The sequence below is a fragment of the Ursus maritimus genome, unplaced genomic scaffold, assembly GCF_017311325.1.
Source record: "Ursus maritimus isolate PB19 unplaced genomic scaffold, ASM1731132v1 scaffold_20, whole genome shotgun sequence".
Lineage (NCBI taxonomy): Eukaryota > Metazoa > Chordata > Mammalia > Carnivora > Ursidae > Ursus > Ursus maritimus.
Window position 1 is genome coordinate 20,155,931 of NW_024424453.1, and position 27,367 is coordinate 20,183,297.

At 39.7% G+C, this 27,367-nt stretch overlaps 1 protein-coding gene and 1 pseudogene across 4 annotated transcripts in view; one reads left to right on the top strand and one right to left on the bottom strand.

The window, feature by feature from the left end:
* Positions 1-27,367, top strand: part of SLC9A9 (solute carrier family 9 member A9) — a 550,759-nt gene that overhangs the window by 425,434 nt on the left and 97,958 nt on the right. For 3 of the 4 annotated variants that reach the window (XM_008707677.2, XM_008707671.2, XM_008707662.2), the window contains exon 14: positions 12,360-12,439. In XM_008707677.2, coding sequence (XP_008705899.2) covers positions 12,360-12,439 — 80 coding nt within the window. Of the gene's footprint in view, positions 1-12,359; positions 12,548-13,999; positions 15,891-27,367 lie in introns of those variants that run through there. The other variant, XR_572657.2, reaches the window with a different exon arrangement.
* LOC121104241 lies at positions 10,386-12,179 on the bottom strand (annotated as a pseudogene).

A 27,367-nucleotide genomic window follows, 5' to 3' on the forward strand; every position in this document is an offset into this window, starting at 1 on the left:
CAATAGAATCTGCCATTGGCAATTTTGCATCAGCCATTTTTAACTCAGTACTTAAAACAAACAATTGCGTGGAAATGTTGCACCTTTTGTTGAAATTGTAAGCGGATAGACACAATAGAAAAATATAAATAAGTGATGTTGCTTATTGACTCGTGTTATGATCGTACCTGGATTTGAAAAGGATCCATCTCTCTTTTATTCTGTGATTTTTTTTTCTATAATGTCCTCAGTGGCGCGCAGCTGGTTAGTGCTGCTAGGCGAAATGGGGCTACTTCCCTGGTTTACATAGACATAAAGAAGGAGGGATCTTGTGCTCTATAAAAAGGGCTGGAAAATTAAGTTGGTGATGATCCTGATTTATTGTGCTTTGATTTTCTTTCTTTATTTATTTTTTCTTTTTTTTGGTAACGTGTTTCAAGGCCAGGCTGGTGCTGTTTTCACAGACTCATAGCCCAGGAAACACACCTAACTGCAGGAGTGAGCACAGCAGGGATGCCAGCTCACTGGGCTTGGGGCCAGCTCTGTGACCTTAGATAGGAGATCAAAGCCCATCTCCTTATACTAGTGGGCTGTAATGAGTAGTTAGTAAGGTCTGGTGGTGGCTGATTTTTGAAAAGCATTTTCATTTCATATAGGTCAACTAATCCATTCTCCTACCTTCAAGCAAAACTTTTATCTAAATTCTATCTTTCTCTTCTTTTTCTTTAAAAGAAAGGAGATAGAATCAAAAAATTTATCAAAGAAAATTCTTTATCTTTCTCTAGCTGCCTAATATTTTGAAATCACATATAATTATTGGGAAGATTACCTACTAGCCTAACTCCTTCCTTTTAGAATTTAAACATTTCATTTTAGCTCATTCACACCATTGTTAATTCAGTAATAACTCCTACCTGAAGATACTGAAACCAGTAGAAAGTATTTTTCTGTTAGAGAAATGAGATAGTGCAGCTAGGTACAGTGAAAACTACATTGTATTTGGATCTTGGACAGATTTTTTTATCTTTGAGTCTCGGTTTCCCTATCTATAAAATGCGGATGATAATAAAGTCTTCTTCTCTAGGTTGGTATGACAATCAAGTGAAATTATATTAATGAAAACTATGTAACTTAATTAATTTAGTTAAATCCATCTCATGAAGGATTTGTGGCAGCTTACACACATAATAAAGTAATAGTAAGATATTTTAAGAAATTTTAAAATTCAATAAATAATATTAATCAGAGCAAAAAGTCAAAACCAGAGGAGTAAAAAGAATCATGAATGAGCAGATCATAAGGTCGTATATACTTGCTTAGTCAAACCATAAGTAAGCTTTGGTAGCCAAGGGGGAAAGGAAGAAAAAATAATCAACCATAGACTAAATTATTATCATTACAGGGAAAAATCATACTCTCTCCTCAAGCAGTAGAAAACTTCACAGCCCACTGTTTTAAAAGAAATTTCTCACTTGAGGCTTCCTGTACAGGACACAAAAAGAGCTATACAAATTTTAGCTAACTAACCTTATTATAAATTACACCATTCCCACTGAACTGTTGCTGCTTAAAAATAATTTGTCTTAGGAGGTGTCCTGGCAGTGTTCTTATTCACAATAACGTTTGACTGCTGAGGTAGCTAACATTTCAGAAAGCGATTTTCTCCAAACCTTGGAATAGTTCTTCTCTTCAGTGTCAAGTATAGGAAACAGTGGGATGGAGCTAGAAATAAAAGAAACCACAGTGTCCGTGCAGCTACCACCTGACCTGGACAGTTGTTTTGGTACTTTCCAAACCATGTGTCGAGAAGCTCTTTGCCCTCATTTTGGCTGACAGCTCTCCACTTATTATCAGCATCTGTTGCTCTGTTGGACTGAAGAGCATAAACTCTAATTCTTAGGAGGCTTGCATGTTTCCACTCGGTTTGCATTTATTAAATGGGGCTTGCGTTAACAAATAAGATGACTTTCACACTGGTCAACTTCTAAAAAAACAAGAAGAAGACTATTTTTACCAAAAGCTAAAAATTTTACACTTATGGCAATTACTGGTCGTACACTCTCAAAATCAATAATAAATGTGTTATTATATTTTTTAAGAAACCTCCTCTTTGTCTGTGGAGAGTAAAACAACCTTTGGGAAATATGAACACCTAGCTGTGACTAACTAGCAATGTCACAATTTTCCTTTCGCCTTATAACAACTTTTGAGTGTGAGTGGTATTACACTCTTGCTTGTACCAGACCCAGAAGCTCCAGAAAGTAGTTTCCACATGCAGTTGTTAAAGTTTAAATATATACTCTATGCAGAAGTGCTTCTTCAAGAAATGGGAGATAGTACAGTCGTGGATTTTATGTCTCTTAAATTTAAAACAAAAACAAACAAAACAAAAAACCTCTGAGACTCCCCCCACCCCAATCAAAGGAACTTTTCCTTGTAATTGATTCTGTGTCCTTGAGAGCACAACGATGCAGAGAAGTTAAGAATCACTGGAGTCCCACACTCACCTTAATTTTTTAAAGGCCCAGGAATGGCGGCCACTATTGCTTCTCTTTTTCCCTTTTTGCCATTTTTCTCATGATCATCCTAATATTTGTTGAGTACAGACTATTGTTAACACTTCAAAGCACATTGTGTATATTAACTCAATTTCCAAGATAACCCTGGGAGTGGGTTCTAATATTATCCCCATATTACATATAAAACAATTGTATACAAATGAGTTAAGGAGCTTGCCCAAGGATACATAGGGGGAAGAGGTAGAATGTTAACCTAGACAATCTGGTTCCAGAACTTCCACTCTTAAATGGTATGATTCATGCATCATTCTTTCATCCATACAAACCTCCGTGTCAGGCACTAGTCTAGGTGTGAAGAGGATGCAGCAGTTAGCACTTACAAGTTTTCACCCTCGCAGAGCTTTTACCCTCACGGGGGACACTGATAAGGAAAAAGGTGAACGACTACGTAAGTTCAGGTAACAATAGGAGTAAAGCCGGTAGGAGAATGGGCAACAACAGAGAAGAGGCTATTGCCTCATCAGGGCCAGCCTCTCTGAGGAAGTGGCATTTGATCAGAGGTCTGAATGATATGCAGAAGTGAGCCATGTGAGATCTGGAGAAAAAAACAGTCCAGAAAGAGGCTACTGCCAGGAGGAAGACCACAGAGTCGCAGTGGGTTATGGTGCACTCGGCGAGCAGCAGGAAGGCCAGCGCGCCTGTGGCTTGGTGAGCAAGGTGGGAGCAGATGGGCCTGAACTGGGGGAGACAGAGAGGGGCCAGAGCACTGGCCGTGGTGATGACTTTGATTTGATTCTGTATGCAACGGAGGTAAACACTCTCCAAGGTTTGGAGCTTGGAAGTAATGGAATGAATCTTTTTTACTCTGCCAACTATTACAATGAGGTTAACTTTCATCTTTTCAAACATAATTTTTATTTTTTTAACACTGTGTGCTTCTCTATGTACTCTCTGAAAGCTAACTTCCAATTTTTTTTATTTTTTTTATTTATTTATTTTTTTTTTTTGCTTCCCATAGTTTCTTCATTGAAATTCTGTTTTTGGTTGCCCCTTACGCTTGTGTGTAACCTATGTGGATCAGTTCTGGTCACTGCAGCCCAAGAAAGTCAGAGCAGACCTGAGAAAGGTCCAGAGAAGGGCAACTTCCATAACTTAGCAGGGGAGATTAAAAGGATTACTATTTCTCCTGCAGAAAGATTAGCACTAAGAAGAAATACAATGAAGTGTCTATAAAAATATGAAGAGTATGAGTAAGGTGAACAAAGACTTGTTGGCCAATTCCCCGAAAACCATAACCTGGAAACCCCGGAAGCCCGAAACAGCTTGTTTGGGGAAGAATAAAAGGGTTTGTTCTTCTGCACAACTGATACTTACTACTCATGGTCATCTAGAGTTGCAGGCCTGGAAATATAAGTGGATTCAGGAGGAAAAGAGATTAATTAACAGATGCTGGGGTCCTCTCATCGTTAAATAAAAATTAATTTTTCCCTGTGAATATTTTCCAATATCCTAATAAGCTTATAGAAAACAGAATAAAGATATAGATATAGATATAGATGATATAGATATAGATGTAGATATAGATGATATAGATATAGATATAGATGTAGATATAGATATAGATATAGATATAGATGATATATCCCAGATTTAACAATTATCAACATTTTTCCAAACTGGTCCTGTGCTGTTGGAGTTGATCTCATAGAATATAAATTCCATACTATACCTCCACAAATATTTCAGAAATAGAATACTAAGCTCTATAAAATTGATCTGACCCAGATGAAGGGTTTTTTGTTGCATTATAGCTAGTAGTATTTTGAGAAAAATAAAAGGCATTTTTCAGAGCAAATATCTTGGGTTTTCCCTTGGTAATATTGACTTTATTTTGGCTATAATTACTTATGTTTTATACATCCAAAAGTATATTTCCTCCCACTAATTCTTTACTGCTTAGGACTAAATCCCATATATTTATCTTACCTATACATTCCACCATTGCATGCTCTAGAAAGCAGGAATAATCATGAGAAAGAGGAAGTGGAAGAAGATGGCAGCCACAATTTAGTGAGCACTTTTTTATATATTAGGTTCCATGTATATAACCACGTTTCTTTACCTTGACCAATCAAGACACCTCTTATAAACCCGATTTTAAAAACTACGAAATTGAAATTCAAAGTATTAAAGGAATTTTCCCAAGATGACAATGACAACAAATTCCAGACGCTTCAGCAACACCCAAACTCCAGTCTCTAGTTCCTCAACTCAGTGAGGCAGCTGCTGTCTGCTTGGACTGTTTCTGCTTGGACTCTATCTTCTCTCACTGCAATTGGAATAGGGCCTCCAGGCAGAAAGTCAAGGAGAATACAGGCTCAGGTCATTTGTTTTCCTTCTCCTAAGAATCACAGTCCTTTGCTGCCAGTTATCTAATACCTGACTCCTAGCATATATTTATGAAACCGGTTATTCTATGATAGTCGACCATTACATATTTTGGAGGTAGTTTTGTAGGGGGAAGCATTGTTTTGTTTTCTTTTGTTTTGTTTTGTTTTCAGACAAATGCATAGTATTATATATTCGAATCACAAGCCTCAATGTGAGACTCTTATCTTTGCTCTGATGTTTGTGGTTTGGGCACTGTCACTAAGGGATGTCATGAGTTAGGATCTTCTTATTCCAAGGTACATTTTCCATTCGAATGTGTGTACATGGGTGTAAGTGTGTGCGTGTGTGTACATGCAGATAAAGGAGTTAACACGCTAACTATTAAATTATGATATAAATAAGGCATTAATTAAGAATACTGTGAATTAAGTATAGTGAGATGATGTCAACTTTCTTCTGCCTGTAAATTGGTCTATCATCTTATGTCTTGCAATCAGTCTGAAATCCTAACATGGTATACTGGATCTAGGATAAGTTTTGATACACTTTTAAGGGGGGAATATATATTCTATACCCCAAATATGTCACCTTTGTGGATACACTCTATAAACTACAAAAAGTTATGCCTTATCATTTTATTCTATCTTCCCAACTCCCACTCCAATACTTTTTGCATCTGAAATTTATGATTCCAATATATAGTCGTATTAGCTTTCTATTCATAACAAGTTATCCCAAAAATTAGTGGCTGAAAACAACAAACATTTATTATCTCACAGTTCCTATGGGTCAGGAATTTGAAAGCAACTTAGCTAACTGTTTCTGACTCAAGGTCTTTTATGAAGTTGCAAACAGAACGTCAGCTAGAACTACAATCATTTGAAGGCTTGACTGGGGCTCGGGGATCCACTTCCATGTTGGCAAAAGGCCACCAGAGTGCTGCTGACTATTGGCAGGAAGACTCAGTTCCTTACCACATGTATCTCTCCATACAGCTGCTTGAGTGTCCTCACAATACAGTCACTGACTTCCCTCAACTGGTCCAAGACAGACAGCAAGGAGGAAGCCATGTGCCTTTTTATGACCTTGTCTCAGATGACACAACATCACTTCTGTCCCATTCTATTGATTAAAAATGAGTCACTAAGTACAATCCACACTCAATAGGAAGGAAAACTAGGCTCCATTTTTAAAACAAAAAGTGCCAAAGAATTTATGGATACACATTTTTAAACCACTGCAATATTATATTATATTTACCTGAACCAAGTAACTTATTTTCCCCTGGATTAACCTGAATCTCCTATACAGAAGAGTTATTTGAGCAGGCTTTTTCTATGTAGCTTAACCATGAGTTTAGCCCATCTGGAAGTTTGTCTATGTCTACATGTCACCTTAGCAGTTTTATCCATCCTCGACTAGTTCTTTCCTTCATTTTTTTTCTCCCTAAGTATATATTTTCTGACTATACCTTCTTGAGAACAATTATGAATTTATCATGGCACAGGGACGGTGAGAATATTTGTATAAAGTAGTTTCTATGTGAAACCTAAGAATTAATTATCTACCTTTTAAAATGTAAATTTAAAAAATTTCCTATTGACCTTCAATTATATTATGCTCCTTCTTCAAAATCCAGAAATTTTTCTCTTTAGGGGCACAGAATCTGGTCCTCTCCTTGGAAATGAGAAAATCAAAGCAATAAACTTGAAGTTATTACATAAATAAATTTCAAACTGTGGGGAAATGGTAGGGCAAAAGTACTGCTATCAAATTCTATTCACACGTACCACTGGAAAAAATGCTCTGGAACCCATCAGGAGCTCTACAGGTTTGTTATGATAATTATTTGTCTTTATTATCATTCTCTGCAACTTCCACTGACATTAATATTGAATATGAAATCTCAAGAAATAGAAAGGAAAATCTCTCTCTCTTAATCCATTGAATCCCCCTGAAATGAGGAGAGATCCCACATGATTATCCCTGAGCAGAGTTCATCCGGTTCACTTAACAGAGGCCCCACATTTGAATATTGATAGAGAAGTGTATTTGCATTTGCTTAGTTCTTTTTCATTAAGGTTAATACAACAAACAGTCCCTTCTTGCTTTGGTGTCTGGTTTGCACAGATTTCTGGCCTGAGCCTTTTGTTTTCTCCCAGGGGTCCAAATAAGCATAAAACAAAGAGTACCTTCCTAATTTTCCTATTGCTCCCTCTCTGGGGTTGTGCTAAGGGCAAAAGGGTCACTCCCTACTGTGCTCAGTCACTTCCCAACCTCTGATCTATTCCTTTGTTTAAGGAGGAAAAAGAAAGATATCGAATATCCCAGTCACTTTTACCTTTTCCCAGAAATAGAAGCTAATAAAGGAACCAGAAATTGCACATATATCAAACGCTCTGCTTCTAGAAGTATCAAGGGCAAATAAAAGTTAAGATTCAATGCTCTTGAATCTCCAGTTCCCATTTACAGTGTGAAACATGAGGCTCCAAGTTGATAAGTGTATTGTTATTAAATGGTAAACAGTAGAGTCAGGACTCAAATCTTGGTTTTCAGTTTCTGAATCCTCTGTCTGTTCCAACATGTGCACCACTTTCCCTCTGGGATAAAGGAACTCAAAAGAAAAGAAATACTGCTAGTGACAAAGAAAATACCATCAAGTTCCAGATTCTGCTTCTAATGATCACTCACGTCCATTGTCCTTGGGTGTGAGTTGATCTCTGCTTCAGAGTAGTCTAGGTAAATTAATGCTACCTGCTGTCCTCTGCTCATCTGGACCCTCCCAGAGGCTTGCCCTCCATGCTGCCTCATCAGATACCTTCCCTGTTCCGGGGTGAATGCAACGGCTGGCCTTCCCTTGGCACATTTATCTTCAACCCCCAGTGAACAAGCAGAGCACACAGTAGACTAACTCATTTATTTCTACTCATTTATTGATGGCCTTTCATAACCGAGTTATTAAGTCATCAATAACTTCAGAGAAATAAATGAACAGATCCAGAACTGGGCCAACAGATATTTAAGATACCCACTGAAAATTTTATCTAGGATCAGCAGAAAAGTCAATGCTGGGGCATTTCCCTCACTGGGAAAACATGGTCTATGTTTTATTCTAATTAAAACCCAGTCTGTTTCTTTACAAACTAGTAAAATGAATAACAACTGCAATCTCCCGAGTAAAATGAAGTTTGAAAAAAAAGATTACATTTGTTAACATTTTTCCAAAGTGCCACCTAATGTGTTGCTCTTATCAGCTGTCAAAAAACTATCTCTGAAAGTCTTGCCAGAAATAGAGTATAAGATCTTTCACAAGGGCTTGTGAGTTATGGTATATTCCCCTCAGGAAATAAAATCAAAAGGATCAGGAAAGGGGAAAGAAGGGCAGAGAAGGTTTCTAAGACCTTGGAAAACCCTTGAAGCCCGTATCTGGGAGTCTGGAGAAATTCCTAACACAGAAGTTGAGTTTCTTTAGGGACACTTTTCACTGCCATCAGCACTTTACCCAGGAGGTGGGAGCCACGCATTTTCATCATGTTTTGGGGTGTAGATAGCTGCTCTGTCTCATGATACATGATAACCCCAGAATCCTGACCTCATCTCCCTGTTCAAGTATTTCTTTGCCTTAGTTTGCTCCCCACTTATACCTGGGGGCCCCATCTGGATGAGAGGAATCTTGGCTGCTGAGGGGTCACAAACATGCTTGGAAGCCTCTCTGTGCCTCAGTTTCCTCATCTGTCAGATAGGAATGATAATAGAACATACTTCATCAAACTGTTATAATTATTAGAACAGTTCATACATGAAAAGCACTTAGAATAGTGTCTGGAACATGGTGAGTATTTAAGAAGTGTCAGCTGTTGTTGCTGTTGTCGTTAATAAAAATATAATGTTTTCCATAAGATTAGGACCTTGGAGTCCAGCCAGTCCCAATTTCCTCAATTCATTTTGCAGGCAAGGAAACTGCAGCCCAGTAACTTATCATATAATGTCTGTGCTTTCCAGAGTTTAAAGACTAAATGAGATAACTCACCGAAAAAAAACATCATCTTTGGAGTCCTGTAGTCTTACATTCAAATTCTAGCTCTGTCACTTACTAGCCTGTGACTTTGGGCTCCTCTCTTCCCTTCTCTGGGCCTCTCTACGGCCTCAGCTATAAATTAGGTAAAACATGACCACCTTGCTAGAATGTTTTGAAAACTGAAAAGTAATGACTGAAAAAGTTTTTTTTTTAATATCTTTTTTTAAAGATTTTATTTATTTATTTGTCAGAGAGAGAGAGAGAAAGCACAAGCAGGGGGAGTGGCAGACAGAGGGGGAAGCAGGCCCCCGCTGAGCAAGGAGCCCGATACAGGACTCGATCCCAAGACCCTGAGATCATGACCTGAGCTGAAGGCAGACGCCTAACCAACTGAGCCACCCACGCATCCCAATGACTGAAAAAGTTAATGACTGTAGCTGGCATGCTGCCAAGGAGTTAACGAGCATTTGCTAGCTGGGCACTGTCGTTACCACCGTCATTCAGCAGGGCAGAGAGGGTGCTGGACCCCCAGGCCCCTGCCTGCCAGCCAAGCTCACCACCACACAGCCCATTGTTACTTAAAAACAACCAACCAAACCAAACACATGAATTTGCTTACACTACTTTCTCTCTGTTTTCTTCAACGACTAGCTTGTCATCGGTAGATGTTATCGGCTATCAAAAATTACCTGTGCCTGCTGATGGATAAGATTTTGTAAGCCCTTTATTGTTTTTCAAAAAAGAAAAGGAAAAGGAGAGAGAAAGGCGACTCCCCGCTGTTGGCCCCGAGTTTTTCTAACTTGTTCGGTTTGGGGTGAGCGGTGTTACTCTGCCAGCTGAGCCCCGGCAAAGCTGTGCCTGTTGCAGAGATAGCAACTGCGAAACAACTTGCAGATGTTACAAAATAATAAAGAAAACACTATGTGTAGCCGTCATCTTGCAAATCTGACACTTTTGTTGGGGTAGAAAGGGCTAGAGAAAGTTTCAAGGAAGGGCAGAAATTGAACTGACACTCTGGTTTCCTTTTTGGGCGAATATGATGAATAAATTATAACTTAGATAACAAGGCATGGCACTCAAGTCTATCAGAAAACAGATCTCCAAAACTTAATGTCCATGAAAAGATCACAGATGTCCCACGGTGGGGCTTGGAAATGAAGAATGAATTCCATGGCCAAGTAAGTTTGAGAAACACTTCCTTCTTAAGGATTTTACAATGCTCATTTATAAATGAAAGCCTTTGAGAAATCCTGTATTAAAAAACCTTTCCAACACTATCAAAACCATCTTTTCCTGAACAATGAACACAAAATTTCCACCAACACCATGTAGGACAATGGCCTTCCAGGGAGCACCATTCAGGAAACTATACAAGGCAATAAGAAAAGCTTCCAGATTGGGTTTTAATTTTATTATGAGTCTCTGCTTCAACCATTTTAGACAAAGGATATGGACTAGAAATGGACCACATTTTGCTTTCTTGTATTCGCATTTTATTTGTGGGGGCTGGAACTACAGCGTCTGCTGGCACACGTGTATCAGAGAGCAGAACAGAGCTCTTTACCATTAACCATCAATGGAACTGTTTGGGAATGGGGAAAAGTAAATAAAATAAAATGAAAGCCAATGCACCTGGGTTCATCTGAAGGCTGTCTCCGGAGCAGCCGGAGGATCACCATTGTCTCCCACGTCATAATTTCTTGAGAGTGTTCACATTGTTATTAGGCTGTGAACAGTTGTTACAATTTGGGGATGGAGACTGTGGGCCTAAACAAAGGAATGAAGTCTGTGTACAGATACATAAATGCTTTTAATGATGGAGAAAGTTGCAACTGATTAAACCCTAGAATTCTCCTTTCTTGATTTGCAAAATGGGATACACAAAAGAAGTAAAAATGCCACTGGATCTCCTTCTTACCACACTGCAATGTTCATTATCATCTGTCTGTAAGGTTCACAGAAAATTTTCACCTTCTTTCCTTTTTCTCACAGTTCATCCTCTACTCTCACATAAGTACACATCAAATGCTTTCTCTTCTTTTTTTGTTGTTGTTTAGTTTTTATTTCATAATCATGAACTTAACTTTGCAATCAGCTCTTAGAGGGGAATAAGGAAAATATGGAACCATACACTTGAAGCAAGAGCACAAAGATTATAGGCTATTTCGAGCAGGTGGGGGTGAAGGGGTACCCTCCTGAGCTACAGAAGAAATGGTCCGGTAGTTAAGATAACACACAGGTCAAATGTATTAGATTTGTCCACAGTCAGCAATGGTGATCTTCTTGCTGGTCTTGCCGTTCCTGGACCCAAACCAATCCACACTTCCACAATATTCATGCCCTCTCTCACCTTGCCAAAGACCGCATGCCAACCAGACAACCACTCCATCTTGGCCGTGCAGATGAAAAACTGGGAACTGTTTGTGTTGGGTCCAGCATTTGCCAGGGACAGGATGCCAGGACCTGTGTGCTTCAGGATGAAATCCTCATCATCAGCTTTGTCCCCGTAGATGGATCTGCCACCAGTGCCATTATGGCGTATGAAGTCACCACCCTGGCACAGAAATCCTGGAATAATCCTGTGGAAGCAGGAACCTTTATAACCAAATCCTTTCTCCCCACTGCTCAGAGCACGAAAGTTCTCCGCTGTCTTTGACAGTTTGTCTGCAAACAGCTCAAAGGTGACAGACTCAAAGGCTTGCCATCCATGATGGTGTCAAAGAACACAGTGAGGTTGACTATGGCTGGCGACACAGGCGGCTCCGGGGCGGTGGTGTCAGCAAGGCCAAATGCTTTCTCTTCTTAATTCCTTATCTTCCTCCCTCCCACTTTGGCCCTTTTGGAAAGAAGAAAAAAGAAAGAAAAGAAAGAAAAGCACATTCAATTATTACAGGCTTTCTATAAGGAATATCTATTTCAAAACTCTGAAAAGGAGAAAGATATCAAAAATTAACCATAGCCTTTGGCAGTGATCAAAAAGAAAATAAATGAAAACTAGCTTAACAATTATTAGATTGTTATCATCCCTTTAGACTTGACCTTTTGGTAAGTCATAAATAAATACCATCCAAATTTGACAGAAGTAAACAGCAAAAATCATGCAACAGCGATCTGACAGAAATATCACTTTTATTGATGTCAAAAAAGTGGCATTTCTTAGCTGTTTAATAAAATAGGGATTATGAAGAAAAGTAAATGTTGAAATATGCCACAAGAGTCTCATCCACATGGTGAGATCTATGAGCTAATTTGCTTGGCAGGTGCTTCTCCATTTAGATAAAAATGCCTACAACCTAGAAAGTTTTTTTTTTAATGTGGTTAAATTTAATTTGGTTTGACATGTATTTTTATAGTAAAAATATATGAATATATTCTGTATTAATGTTGATAGCCTATATTAATATTTTATATTGATTATTTACCTGATACCTTTTTCTATTGTCTTTCTCCAGGAAGCAAATAACTTGGATAAAAACACAACCAAAACAGAGAGTGCTTGGCTCTTCAGAATGTGGTACAGCTTTGACCACAAGTATCCTTTCATAATGATGACCTTCCAGATCCTGCTGCCGGGCAGAGATTAACTTCAAGCACTTAGTCATTGAGGTGTATGTTCCTGCTCTTCAAGAAACACAGAAAGGTAAAGTGAATTCGTGACCAAATTTATCAAAAAAAAAAAAGAAAGAAAGAAAGAAAGAAAGAAAGAAAGAAAAGAAAGAAAGCAAGCAAGCAGTATAGGTCATACTTAAGTGTTACAAAGAGCTAAAGTGAAATCTCTCAGGGTCAAAAGACCTTGGTGTATTCATGGCAATCTAACATTTCCTAAATGCCAGGTGATAAAATCTTACCGTCCTGAGGACTGATCTATTTTACTAATTTTACTATTCTTGAACGCTTTGCAAAGATCTTACTTCTGGTCAAGTTGACCAAGGTAACTGGGCAAAAGTCCTTCACCCTTCTTCCAGAAACCCATGTGTGTGCTCTTGTTTCATGCTGTAAAAAAATGGAGTGGGGCTGGGGCGAAAGGAATGAATGGTCTGAGAAGAAGAATGAGTCTGATCACGCGTTATAAAATAACATTACTTTGTTTTCCAGGCAGATCTGAGTAAGCTTTCCCTAGTGAAGGCCAATTTTTAAATTCTACCAATCAGGGTAAGCGTAGTGGCTCAGAATGCCTTACCGTGTGACTGACAGGGCTGAGAAGTCAGGCCTGAAGGGCTTTGCCATTGTGAGGTGCAGTAAGCGGTCCACCTCTAATCCCAAGCAAAAGCGCCACGGAAGGAAGGAAAGAACTACACTGAAAATTGAATGTGTTGGGTCTTCGTAGTTAATTTTCCACACTCACAAATCCTCCTCCTTTCAGGGAGAAAATGTCAGTCACTGGGTAATTTTAAAGCACCTAAGCAATAATTAAAACCAACAGATCAGTGAAGAGGAAGAAGAACTAAGAACAGTGAAAAGAAATTCAATGACTGAAGTGAGGAAGAGGTAAAATGGAAAGGGGAGAGGAGGCAGGAGAAATACAGGAAATTCACGGTAGGAAGGAAACAAGGCAAATTAGAGGAATGGCTGTGTAAGAAAAAAATTAAATAAGAATGAAGAGAAGCCAGTTGAAGATTGCAGAGATAAGCCAAAGTAAAACAGGTGAGAATTTAAAGAGCAATTCTGCAGAAATAGAGCTTTCCAAGAATTACAAAAGGGACATGTTGAAGGTAGAGGGTTTTTGAGGCTACGGTTTTGTTTTTCACAGCTCTGCTCTCAGAGACCTTGCCTTGCTCAATCCTGAGTCTGTACGGATAACGTAGGTTTTCACCACCTTAAAAGCACTCCTTCTTGGCCATTAACTACCTCTTGGAGGTCTGGTATCTCATTAACTACCCACAGCCTTCCTAGTCTCTCCAAGGGAAACTGGTTCTTAGCGGGTTATGCTGGTTTATGTTCCAGGTTGATTTCTGATCTGGAAACTCGGTTTTCCCCGCCATTGCTTAAAGTATCTGATAACCAAATTTTAGGAAGTTATAAAGATTTGACTGAAGAGTACACAAAAGGCTGCCGATTATGAAAGATATACAGTAAGAAAATGTCTTTTTAGGTTCCTGGACCCAATTTTCAAGCTCCCAAGATTGTTACTCGTGCGTGTAACTGACCTACTGCCTACAGACTGGAAGTTCTCATGACTTCCTCTTTGGGTTCAATGAATTTACTACAGTGGCTCAAAGAACTCAGAGAAACGTTTTACTTACTAGATCAACGGTTTATTATAAAAGGGTAAGAGATGCATGGGCAGGGTATATGGGCAAAGTCACCTAGCTTTCATGCCCTCTCAAAGTGCACCACTCTCCCCAGATCTCCATATGTTCACGATCCAGAAAGCTCTCTGAACCCTGTCCTTTGGGGTTTTATGGAGGCTTCATTACATAGGCATAATTGATTAAGTCATTGACCATTGGTGATTGAACTCCATGTCTAGACCCTCTCCCTTCCCGGAGGAGGACAGGAGGGGCGAAATGAAATTTCCAGCCCTCAGAATCACAGATTGGTCCTCCTGGCAAGCAGCCCCCATCCTTAGGTAGGGTCCAAAGGCCGCTCATTAACATAACAAAGGATACCTTTGTCGCTTTCATCACTAAGGAAATTCTGAGGTTTTTAGATGCTCTGTGAAAGACCAAATCTATATGTCTTATTATAAATCATAATAACACAAAATGGTAAATCAGAAATGAGATGAAAAATGTTTTTGCTCAAACTCTGACAATGCTGTGAGGAATGCTTTATAAGGAAGAAAGGGAGTAAAAGTGGAAAAAATAACTTGGAGACCAAAAAGGAAAGTGGAAACTCACCCAATTTTTTAGCTTAGAGCAGTGACACTAAATTCAGATGATGTCATAGTTTTTGTCTCACTTTTCACCAGGGTTTATTTCCATATGATTATGGACAGACTTGCAAAAAATGAAAGCAGATTTACCCTGTCAGTAATATCTCTTCTCATGGTAATCTGTCCTCCTGTGCATTCATTCTAGAAATTGCAGTGCTACCATCACTGCACAAATATATTTTCACTGAGACAACAAAGTTTTTATATCCTAGCTACGCTCTGAATTCATACCCAGAGAGTAGCAAACTGACCTGTTTCTACTCTGTGACTTCTTGATATACCTGTATTTCCAGGCAAATTATCCACTTGGCGTTTGTGTTCTTTCTGCTGTTCACCTAGAGCCCAGGTGATGTGCCCTCCGTACTTCATAGGTAGGCTGTTCCAGCCACCATCAGTGTAGGGATGATCCACATCCAGGGTCAGGTTTTCTGGCCTAGGCCAAAAAGAAATTGTTGCAAAGCTCAAAGAAACTGACTATGCAGCTGCTCAAGTTTCATTTCAGTAAAATTGCATCATGCAAATGAGGCATCGTAAAGAATTACTGACAAAAGGAAAAGAAGAATAAATAAGTCTTCATATGCACCTGTATCAGTCAGGAATCTCCAGGGAAACAGAAACAGAACCAGTAGGAGTACACACACGTGCGCGCGCACACACACACACACACACACATGCGTAGATATACATACACATACACATACATATACGTAAATTTATTCCAAGGAATTGGCTTTGTGGGCGATGCAAGTGCAGACTCTGTGGGGCAGGCTCTCAGTCTGGAAACGCTCAGGCCCAAGTTGATGCCGCAGTCTTGAGGCAGAGTTCTTTCTCCCTTAAGGAGACCTCAGTTTTGCTCCTGAAGTCACCCAACTGACTGGATGAGGCCCACCCACATTACTGGGATTATCTCCTTAAAGTCAACTGATTGGTGACCCAGATGGTGACCGCAGTACTGAGTAACTGGGTAGACTAGTCAACTATTAGGTAAACACATAAAACCAAGCATCACAGTACTCAATTTGGATTCAATTTATGCTGAAATTTGAGATCGTAGAAAGACCCTCTTAATTCACCTTTGGTATCAATAAAACAAGCCACTCTTGCTTGGGTAGTTTTGTTTTCTTTTTTACTTTTTCATAGCATAATTAAGACACATATACATTTCCATAACATTTTCCCAAAAACTACAGGAGAATAAAAATAGTAAAAATTAACATTCAATGAATACTGGCCCAAGTACTGTGCTGAGTGTTTCACATTTCTAATTTCATTTTGACGCCACAGCTCTGTGGGAGGTTGGGAGGGGCTAGAGAGTATGTGTGATGCAACCCAGGTGCATTGCTGACGGTGCTGGCCTTTGCTGAAACAACCTGGGCTCCGTTGTTCAAGAGCCTTGCTGGAAGCCTATGGTGCCAAAATTGAGGGTTAATTAAGATTTCATTGTGATTCAACGTGGGCTACAATTCTGAGTCGTGCCCTGCAAAGGAGCAATTGAGAAGGGGAGAGGAGCAAGGAGACTGTGTTACTGACCACCGATTCTTCGCCGGCGAGTACATCACTTCACTTCATTCCCCTAACCACCCTTTTTGTTTTATTTCATTTTACAACCACCCATTTTGAGGTGGAAGAAACAAAGTCTCAGAGAACTTAAAGAACTCTGTAAGTTTCCATTGGTAGAGTCAGTTCCATGATTCAAGCCCAGATCTCTCAATGTAAAGTCAATAAATATACTTAAATGAACTCTATCATTGACAAATCTGTATCCATTATAGTCCTCACTCTACATGTAAAACCCCATCTCGATATGTTCATAAAGTCTAAAGCAATGACTATTATTATGTAGTACAGAGCTCACATCTCAAACACCTGTTGAAGATACATAGGATGATAAAGTTAGGAGTCCTGGTTGGTCACCCTAAGAACACCACCATAAAGGAGTCCCCAGGATTCTGAGTCAGGTCCTCAAATTTTCAAAAATGCCGAAGACTCCAAGAATGGTTTAGGTTCATAGAGATGGCTGCACCTCAGCCAAGCCCAAGGAGGTATGAGTATCCACCAGACACCAAGTTCCTAAATCATGGAATATCCTGTCCCCACCACGAGAAGGTTCAAGTCACAGTCTGGCCTCTTGTGGCCCTCTGTATCCATCTTCTACTCTCACGCCCTGGCTCATCTGCTTCAGCCACCATGGCCTTCCTGAGATACATCAAGCACATCCCTACTTCCAGGCCTTTGCAATGACTCTTCCCTCTGCTTGGGATGCTGTTCCCTCAGACATTCACTTGTCTCTCTCCTTCACCTCTTTCATTCAGATTATCAGTGAGACCTTCCTGGCTCCATATTTAAATGAACAGTTCCAACAAGAGCACTCCCTCAGCCCTCATTTGCTTCATTTTTCACCTTAACGCTTATCACCATTTGACACAGTATGTAGTTTATTTATTTGTTTTAATAGTCTCTTCCAACCAGGATATGTGCTTTCTTAGAACAGGGATGTGGGTCTGTTCTCATTCACTTGTGTGTCCTCAGGGCATAGAACAGTGCCTGGCACATAGTGGATACTCAGTAAATATCATGAACGAATGATGGAGGGATGGATGGAGGGATGGATGCATGCATGAATGAAGCAAGCCAGCCAAGAATATTTTCTGTTCAGGGCACCTTTATCCTAGACATTGATGTAGCAGGAAAATCCAAATAATTATTTGAAGGTTGCTAAGTGAGTTTGAAAACAGAGCAAGGCAGAATGGATAATTTTAGTGTTCTCACCCAGAGTACCATTTGGCATCCAGAGAACATCCACACACCCTCCCCAAGGCTCAGTGTCCCTTTCCCTAGGCAGGGACAGCCGCCCCAGCAGACTTGCATCTCTGTTTCTTCACTGACTTCCTTCCTATGGTTGGTTCGTCCTTCCTTATGTTTAATTAGTACACCTGATCTGCTCCAGGCAAGCCTGGATCAGGCTTAGAAACCATTCTCTGGCTGGGTGACTTTGGATACATCTTATCTCACCAATTGTGTGTTGATTTTATTAGTATACAGAGCTCAAAATTTTAGAGCTGCCTATCATCCTCACTAACGATCTCTCATAATGAGAAGGTTAGAAGCAGAAATTGATACCCCCTTATTCATATATTAAAGACATCAGATAAAATGATTTGCTTAGATCCACAGTGTTACAGCTGGCATGGGAATCTTAGGTGGCCTGATTCGTAGGTGACGAATGATCCTGTTCAACTGTCTGCCTCCCACAGTCTCTTTCCATTCTATCATTTATCATCTCTCTCCTTAAGAGATGTGTATATATTAGTCCTTAAGCATGTGTATATGTTAGTCTTACAAATGTGAATGACACGGGATAAGAATGACCTTTTCCAAAATAAAAAGGGCAGCCAAAATCATTTTTAGCACTTCCTGTATACCGACATCAACTGAAAATGAGAAGTTATTATGTGGTTGCCAACATTTTACATAAGTGTAAGAAAGCGCAAAGATAACAATGGATTGGCGAGTTGACACAGTCACAGAATTACATAAAGCCACGTGGATGGAGACTTCCTTCCCATCACTGGCTTGGAATGAAGAGTGCACCGAGGTATTACGCAAAATGAAAGGCCCATGGCAGAGATGTGCAGATGCTGCAGCTCTGGAGTTTTCCATTAAAGAGTCTGGCAAGGAAAGTGCCAGAAAGCAGACCCCCTCCTCTACTGAAGTGTGACAGGCTGGGGCTGCCTTCCAGGAAAGTAAACACGAACATGGGGATCATTCAAAATGACACTTGGAACCAAGTATTTAATGGATTTAAATGGAATGGCGTTATAGTCCTAAAAAAAAAAAAAAGGAGGGGAAAAAACCCTTCCCCTCCAAAAACTTGACAGAATTCATTATATCCCACACAGTCAAACTTATTTTAAATCGTAGGTATGAATATTGTGAGCAGCAATTTCCATTTTAAATGATAATCACTGCATTGCAGTTTTACTTATTCTGACTAGCAGAAGCATCCATGAATTATTTATTGAGGTAGGACTGTGGCCTTGTGAATGACTTGACTTTACTTCACAAAAAACTCTCAGAGGAAAAAGGACCGTTAGCTCTATGATCCCTGTTTTATAAATGAAGCAACAGAGCCCAAAGGAGGGAAAAGGCACACCCAAGGTTACCGATGGACTTGGAGCCAGCGTTCCTAATCAACAAGAGCAGGCTGTGTCCAAGGGTTTTGGTTCTGGTGGTCCGTCCGCTGAGTTTTGGTAGAATCAATCTATGCACGATGTTATTGTTGTAAGTGTGCGCCTGGCATACAATGGATAGTTTTATATGATGGCTTCTTTGGCGGCTCATCAAAAGCCTCACTAGCTTGGAGACAAGGTGTGTTTCACCTTCAGTAGCAAGAAGGAGGGCTAGCAGGGAGTGTGAGTAAGATATCCTTCAGTCAGTTTTATTTAGTGCCTACTATGTGCCAGTGCCAGGCAATATGCTAGGTTCTGAGGGCCCAGCAGCAAACAGGGTGGATATCGTTGACCCTCATGAAGCCTTGTTCGTTTGCCTCATTAAAATGAGTCATGACCCCCAAACCCCTTCAAACGGCAGGTGGTCTTTAGTGTAGGAAAGAGAGACACTGGCATCACCAGAGATTAACTGGTGGGGGAGAGACTTTCTAGGGAAGCCATAAATTAAAATCATTTATAACCCTCACTTTGCAAACTGTAACCAGATAACTCCCCAAGTAGTTTCAGAAAGCAGATTTCAAAATATCGGAAATGTTAGTAATCAGCTTTCTAAAGTCTCTCTCTGCATGATGACTGCTTCCCCCTGAGAAGCCGGCTGTAGGGAGGAGCCAAGCTCACACTGGACAGCAGTGCAGCCGACACTCCTGTTCAAGGGGATCATCCACTGGCTATTCAGCTTGGCTTTTGGTCATCCTTGTTCCCATAGGTGCCGGTGTAGAAAGATCTCGTAGATAGCCCTTGACATAGGACCTAAGTGAAAAGAAATTAAAATTCACTAAAAGAAAACACTAGCTTCCTGGATCCTTGTGTTCTCATGACTTGTTGGTGAAAACCAGTGTAGGGGAATGTTAAGGGTACCTGTAAACATGGGCTGTCTTTTGTTCAGATCATAACTTGGGTCTTCCATGATTTCTTATTCCATGTAATGGGAATAATGAAGACTATCTTCTCTTTTGACTAAACCTACGAGAAAAGTTGGTGAGTTATTGAAACAGTTTTTTACTAATGCTAACTTTTTCATTTACCTCTCAGAGCCAAACACACGATTAAGACAGTTAAATAGTACAGTTTTCTCAAGACTCTATAACCTAAATATGCTGCAGTATTCCATAACTGGACTAAAACTCTTCTGGAGGCCTGAGAAGTGACTGCAAGTATGACTTGGTAAACCGTTGCCCAAAAATGTTGGATCCCCCACCGTGAATATATAAAGTTGTGGGTCCCGACATGATAACTGAGTTTTCTACAATAATTTTAGGATTCCACAAGAGTTGTGACATCCCTAATTTGTTTTGCCTTTTCTTCTGTAAAAGTTTTAATAATATTCCTATTAAGTGAGAATGTTTTTTCATTTCATCTTTATTTTAAGCAAATGATATGAAAATCAGGATTTATTCAAACAAGAAATCAGAAGGTGACTCCTTTTCTAGAATGGATTCATAAAATACATTCCTTTAAATTCAATTTAAAAAAAAAAAAACCTATTGAGCACTCTCTCATTGCAAAGTACTGTATTAGATTCTCCTCACTTAGTCATCACGTGTTTATCAAGAGCCTACCATGAGGCAGGTACTGTTCTGGCACGAAGGATACAGCCATTGACAAATTCTCACAAAACATACATTCTACTCTGGGTCTTTTTTTAAATTTCTCATTTACGGTCGTCTTTTCAGGAACATGACTGTGGTGTAAAGAAGGATACACTTAGACATTCCACTATTGGCTTTTATCAAATTGAGGAAAGTCTGTCTCACAAGTTAGTATGTACTGATCTGCTCTTGTAGCCTGTCCACTTACTAGCTGTGTAATTTGGGGAAAGTTATTTACCATTTCTGTGCCTCAGTCTCTGAACTGCAAAATGGGAATAACAGAAGTCCCCGCCTCACAGGTCTGTTTTGGGAATTAAATGAGTTAACACAAAGCACTTAGAAAAAAGCTCAAAAATGTTGGCTTCGTTGTATTATCATTACTACCCGTTGATGTCTACATCTCTTAAATGGAGACATCATGTAATCGGTTTAGTATTCATTGTCATTTATTATCGCTGAGCGACCAAAATATCTATTATTTGGTATGCTTGTGATAATTCTTAGTTGCAACAGCCATATTTTAATATGATAAGAACATCTTCAGTCTCCACATAAACGAACGTTTCCACATAGGTTATAAATCATACATAATTCTTCTTATGTGATCTTGAGTCAATGGATATAGCTGGATGCTAGGCAGTCTTTTTGTGTCCTCCGTTCTGCACATGTGATTGTTTCATTTATGATTTTTCTAAGTTATAGTCCATCATCCCATAGTTATTTTTCTGGAAATTACACCACAGATAGCAATTTTGACTTGATAGAGAAGTGCAGGCAATTTTTCTGTTCCACAATGAAAGCAATACAAGCCTTTGATGATAATTATTCCTCTTGTACCTTCTCGTGATAAAGGAAATCTTTCAATTGCACCTTTCAGGTGAAGCTGTGGTGTTTTGTCATTAGCAGTAAGATGTTATATTTGAAGATTTCTAGGTCAGCATTGAATCGTTTTATTTGGAAAAAGAAAAGAAGGAAAAAAATGTGAAGACTGACAAAAATATATGTATTACCTTAACGTTGCCAGTTTTGAATTTAGTTTTAATATTTCTTCCCTATGAGAAAAAGAGTATTTTACTTAAATTTTCTTCCACGGTTACTTGGCCACTCCTTCTCAACTGTTTACAGGCTGCCAACAAATTCATGAGCTACCAGAGACATATTATTAGCATGAGCCATTGCTACCAGCCCCACATATTATCACCTGACAAGGAGACTGGTCTATCCCGGGACCATACCATTCAGCCCTTGTCTGCATGAGAAGCTGTGTTAGACACAACACAAAACGTGTGGACAGACATGGCCCTGCCTAATTAAAAGTTCACTTCACCAGGTGAATGGTGATGACAGATTCTCAGTGTATCTCAAACCAACTCATAAAAGTGGGCAAACAGAGAAGTATGGTTCATAGAGGAAGAGATTGTTGACGAAATAAGTACCGTCCTTTTAGTCATGTGGCAAAGAGTCCATGGAGGAATTGGGAGTTCCGTTCTGAGCAGAGGGAATACCATGGAGATCCCATGATAAGTGAGGCATGAATAGCTGAAAGGAGCCTGAATGAGTCTGCCTACAAGACACAGAATTAGAAGAAGATGAGAATGGAGGAAGTCTCCAGAGAACAGTGCAGTCAGCCTTTGAAGCCAAGGATGACACTCTTCTTCTCCACCCCTAGTATTATCAGAATTCTGTCTTGTTGGTATGAATTTCATACTTTTGTTTGGTAACTGAGGTAGTCGAAGGTAGAGCAATGTGTCATGGGCTGAAGGACCTCTAAAGGTTCCTTTCTCTCACAAATCTGATTCATCTGTGTGCCTGTCATTTATCAGGTACCTGCACGTTTAATGCTTCCAGAACTGGATTTAGTTTTAATATTTATTCGCCTGGGGAAAAAAAATAAGTGTTTTGTGTAACAAATATTCTTCACTTGTTTTAACTGAATTTAGTTTTAATCCTTCTTCCCTAAGAAAAAATATAACTCTGTCTTCAAGCTTCTTTTGAAGTCACAAAATAAGAAATGGTAAGATAAGTAAGAAATACTGGCTGTCCTCAAGATGCCAGCATCCTAATGAGGTGGAGACAGCAGCCAGCTATGCAGTAAGAACTATATGCAAGTCATGAACAAAGTGTTATGGAAGCCAGAGGCTGGTGTAGCCAACTAACCAGCTGTGGAGAATCAGGGAAACCACACAGAAGTAACTTTGGAACTGGGTGGGGAAAAAAGTAAGACTCTGTAAGGAGCGGGGCTGAGGATGTGAGGGACTTGCTGGCAATGGAAGCAGCTCAGGCAAAGGCACAAATAGGGCGTGAGGTGTTTGGAAAATGGTGAGAGTGTCAGTGTGACTTGATCAGTGGGAAGTGAAACCGGAGCGTTATCGTGTGGACAAATGGATTGTGTCTTATCGACTGCAGGAAGCCAGTGCAGCGCCTTAAGCACGGAGTCCCACAGTCCAATCTGTTACAATGAAGAGAACCCGTGGCCGTGTGGAAGGTGGTGTGATGGGGAGAGCGAAAACCTTAAAATGATTCTGGTTAGTTGCCTCTGAAGACACCCACCAGTTTCCCATGTAGATAAAAATGAGGACAGCAACATTTTCATTCTTCTTTGAAAGATACTTTGGAAAATATGAATGTATCATTTCAGTACGAGATTGGTTCTTAAATTTCACTAAAGAAAACGATCCAGTGGTGTAATCATTAGGGTCTACCAAAATGTTTTCTAGTTTACCTTTTTTTTAATTATTAACATGCTATTTATTTGTACTTAAAGGGAAATACTAGACTGATTTCCTCTAACAAAGGCAAAAAACAAACAATCAAACAGGACTTAAATATGAGAAAGAGAAGTAAAGCAGGCAAAAAAAAAAAAAAAGTCATTTTGGAACACCAACTTCGATTTTCCTACTTGGGGTACGATGCTGAGTAGTTGGCAGCCAGCAGAAAAGCCGGTCAGGGGATTCTGCTCTTGAGCAGCCAAGTGGCTCACCCAAATAACCATTTCAGTTGTTTGTTTACCCTCCAGAAGACCCAAGGGGTTTAACTTGGACGCTTACGAAACAGGCAGTCTCCTCATTCTGCACTAGGTCCCGCAGCGTACCCTTTGTCAGCACCTCCAGCCCACTTTAGGCCGGGTCTGCACAATTTCCTTATTCAAATTGTTCACTGGTCATCAAAAAGGGAAATTAAAGAAGCCAAGGCAATCCAGATTTTAAATGAAATTGCAAGAAAAAAAAAATACACTTCCCCTGCGGTAGGCTCAGGAAGTTATGCTCAGGCTTGCTGTCCCACATGAAGACTGCCTCACCCCTCGATACCTCACTTTTTCTCCGTGGTTAGCCATCGGGCCACCCTGTCTTTCTTCAAGATGTGCCTATGCTGGGTACTGTTAAGGTGACCAACTTTAGCCTGTTTTCCTGTTTTGGCACTGAAAGTCCTGCCTCCTGTGGAGCCCCTGAGAAACCCCTCAGTCCTGGGCACAGTGGGACAGTTGGTCACCCCAGTACTTTGCCCCTGGATTATAAGAATTATCTCCACACTGCAGTGGTAATAAGATCCAGGAATGCTACACCTTAAAGAGGTTTCTGGAAGCATTTTGCATTTTCTATCAAATTCTTACAGTAATTTTTTAAAAAGATTTCATTTATTTATTTGAGAGAGAGAGAGTGAGCAAGAGAGAGTGAATGAGAGAGCACAAACGGGGTGGGAGAGGCAGAAGGACAAGCAGACTCCCCACTGAGCAGGGAGCCCGACATGGGGCTCAATCCCAGGACCCTGAGATCATGAGCTGAGCCAAGTTAGATGCTTAACCAACTGAGCCACCCAGGGCCCCTCAGTAATTTCTTTTTATTGTGGTAAAATATACAATACATAAAATGTACCATTTACCATTTTTTACTTATTTATAAATAAATAATTTTTTTATTATTTTCATTTTTAAACATTTTTTATTATTTATTATTTTTAATTTTTTTAATTGAAGTATAATTAACATACCATGTTAAATTAGTTTCAGGTGTCTAATATAATGAATCAACAATTCTATACACTCCTCAGTGTTCATCACCATAAGTGTGCTCTTGAGCCCCTTTATTTATGTCACCCATCCTCCCACCCACCTCCCCTCCAGCAACCACCAGTTTGTTCTATTTAAGAGTCTGTTTTTTGTTTGTCTCTAAATGTTTCCTAGGTTTGTTTTTTTTTTAAGATTTTATTTATTTGTCAGAGAGAGAGAGAGCACAAACAGGGGGAGCAGCAGGCAGAGAGAGAAGCAGACTCTCCGCTCAGCAAGGAGCCGGATGCAGGACTCAATCCCAGGACCCTGCGATCATGACCTGAGCCAAAGGCAGACCCTTAACCGACGGAGCCACCCTCTGGTGGCTCAGTTTCTCAGTTTAAAAAGCCAACTCAGTCTTTCAGCTCAGCTTCTTATATTTCAGTTACCAATACATGGTCAGAAATGGGAGAATTTCTGACAGAGGTTTTAACTAATCTAACAGAAATGTTGAATCCAAATTCATCTTCAAAGAAAAGGCCGCTTTTCATTCCTAACCTGACGCACTAGAATGCCACCAGCCCTCGGCCCACACTCAGCTTTTTGGGATAGCCACTTGCCAGTGGCAGCTGATGCTATGGGCTTTTAAATGTAGCGGAAGAAGCACAGGAGAGCTAACCTTTTTCCGAAGGAAACAGATACATCCTCAAACTATTGCTTTTCACATCCCTTGAAACCATTTCCTTGGAATTTCTTGAAATCCACCAGTGTGTCGGATTTCACTGACCTGTTCCCTATAAACATGGCCAGAGCTGATTTCCAGCTTGTATATACAGGCTGCTAACCAACTCTAACTCTAATCTTTTATTATGTGGTTAATGGCTGGAACAGGAAAGACCGTAACTGCTTCTCCCTTTCCTCACTGCTCCTCCCCAGCAACGGAAAACACCTCTTCCCACATCCTGCCCTAGTGTCTAGTGCTTGGATTGCAGGTGCCAAAACGTTTGCCCTTCTGTCCCCTGCTTCACATAGACACAGGTCATGCTTGGAGTTCCCAAAAGCAGCGTGCTAGCGTCAGTCAGGAGAAACTGCCCCAGGCTGGCTGCGTGCACTGAAGACTCTGGGTGCTGAAGGAAGAGAGGACCACTCTCAGAAGCAGGTACCCACATCTGAAGAACTCCAGCAACACAAGCTCAGAAGCCTGGACTTTAGCTTGACCAATTTTTTTCTGTTTTGGGGGTTTTGTTTTGTTTTGTTTTGTTTTTAATTCTTAGTTTGAAGTCCTCAGGCCTTCTCTGAACTAAAATGTTCAGAAGATGAACATTATGATAATTGGTAATTGTACAAGCACTTTGCAAACATCAAGTGTTTCATAAAGTTGAAATGATACTAAATTCAGTGACAGGTTTATAAGCCTGAAGGCCCTCAGACTCACTATGCAGATATAAACAAAGAATTTTATTACACTTTTATTATTTTTAAATTCTAGCTGCTTTCCTGCTATATTCAAGATTATGATGAGCATATAAGTCTCCTCTCAGTCTACAGAAATGCCTTATTGAGAAATCTTCCTCCCTAGGTATCTGGCACCTACAAATCCCATTCCTTTGAAGACGACCCACTGTGAAATGGATATACCCCATACCTCCATCAATTAGCACACGAAGAATCCCTATCCCTTAAATTGCTAGAAACTTAAAATCTTCCAAATTCAATCAGGAAGATATAGAAAAATTTGAATATAACGATTACTAGTAACAAAAGTGAATCAGTAATCAAAAAACTCCCAACAAACAAGAGTCCAGGACCAATGGCTTCATAGGTGAATTCTACCAAACATTTAAAGAAGAATCAATACCCATTCTTCTCAAACTATTCCAAAAAAATAGAAGAGGAAGGAAAGCTTCCAAGTGCATTTTATGGGACCAGCATTGCCCTGATACCAAAACCAGATAAAGACACCACAAAAAACAAAAACAAAAACAAACTACAGGCCAATATCCCTGATGAACATAGATGCAAAAATCCTCACCAAATATTAGCAAATCAAATCCAACAATACATTTAAAGAATTGTTTGCCATGATTAAGTGGTATTTTTTCTAAGGATGTAAGGGTGGTTCAGTATTTGCAAATCAGTCAATATGATACATCACAGTAACAAGAGGAAGGATAAAAACCATACAATCTTCTCAGTAGATGCAGAAAAAGCATTTGACAAAATACAATATCTATCCATGATAGAAACTCTCAACAAAGTGGGTTTAGAAGAAACATACCTCAATATAATAAATGCTATGTATGGAAACCCCACAGCTAACATCATACTCAATGGTGAAAACCCGAAGGCATTTCCTCTAGCATAAGGAATGAAACAAGGATGTCCACTCTCACCACTTGACTTGAATAACTATGTTACTCACCATAGTACTGGAAGTCCTAGCTGCAGCAACCAGACAAGAACAGAAATAAAAGCATCCAAATTGGTCAGAAGAAGTAAAACTGTCACTATTTGCAGGTGACATGATACTATATATAGAAAACTCTAAACACTGAAAAAGTATTAGAACTAATGAAGAATTCAGTAAAGTTGTAGGATACAGATATACGGAAATGTGTTGTGTTTGTACACACTAATAATGAAGTAACTGAAAGAGAAATTAAGAAAACAGTTCCATTTACAGTTACACCAAAAGGAATAAAATATCTAAAAATATATTTAACTGAGGAGGTGAAATACCTATATTCTGAAAACTTTAAGGCAATGATGATAAAAATTGAAG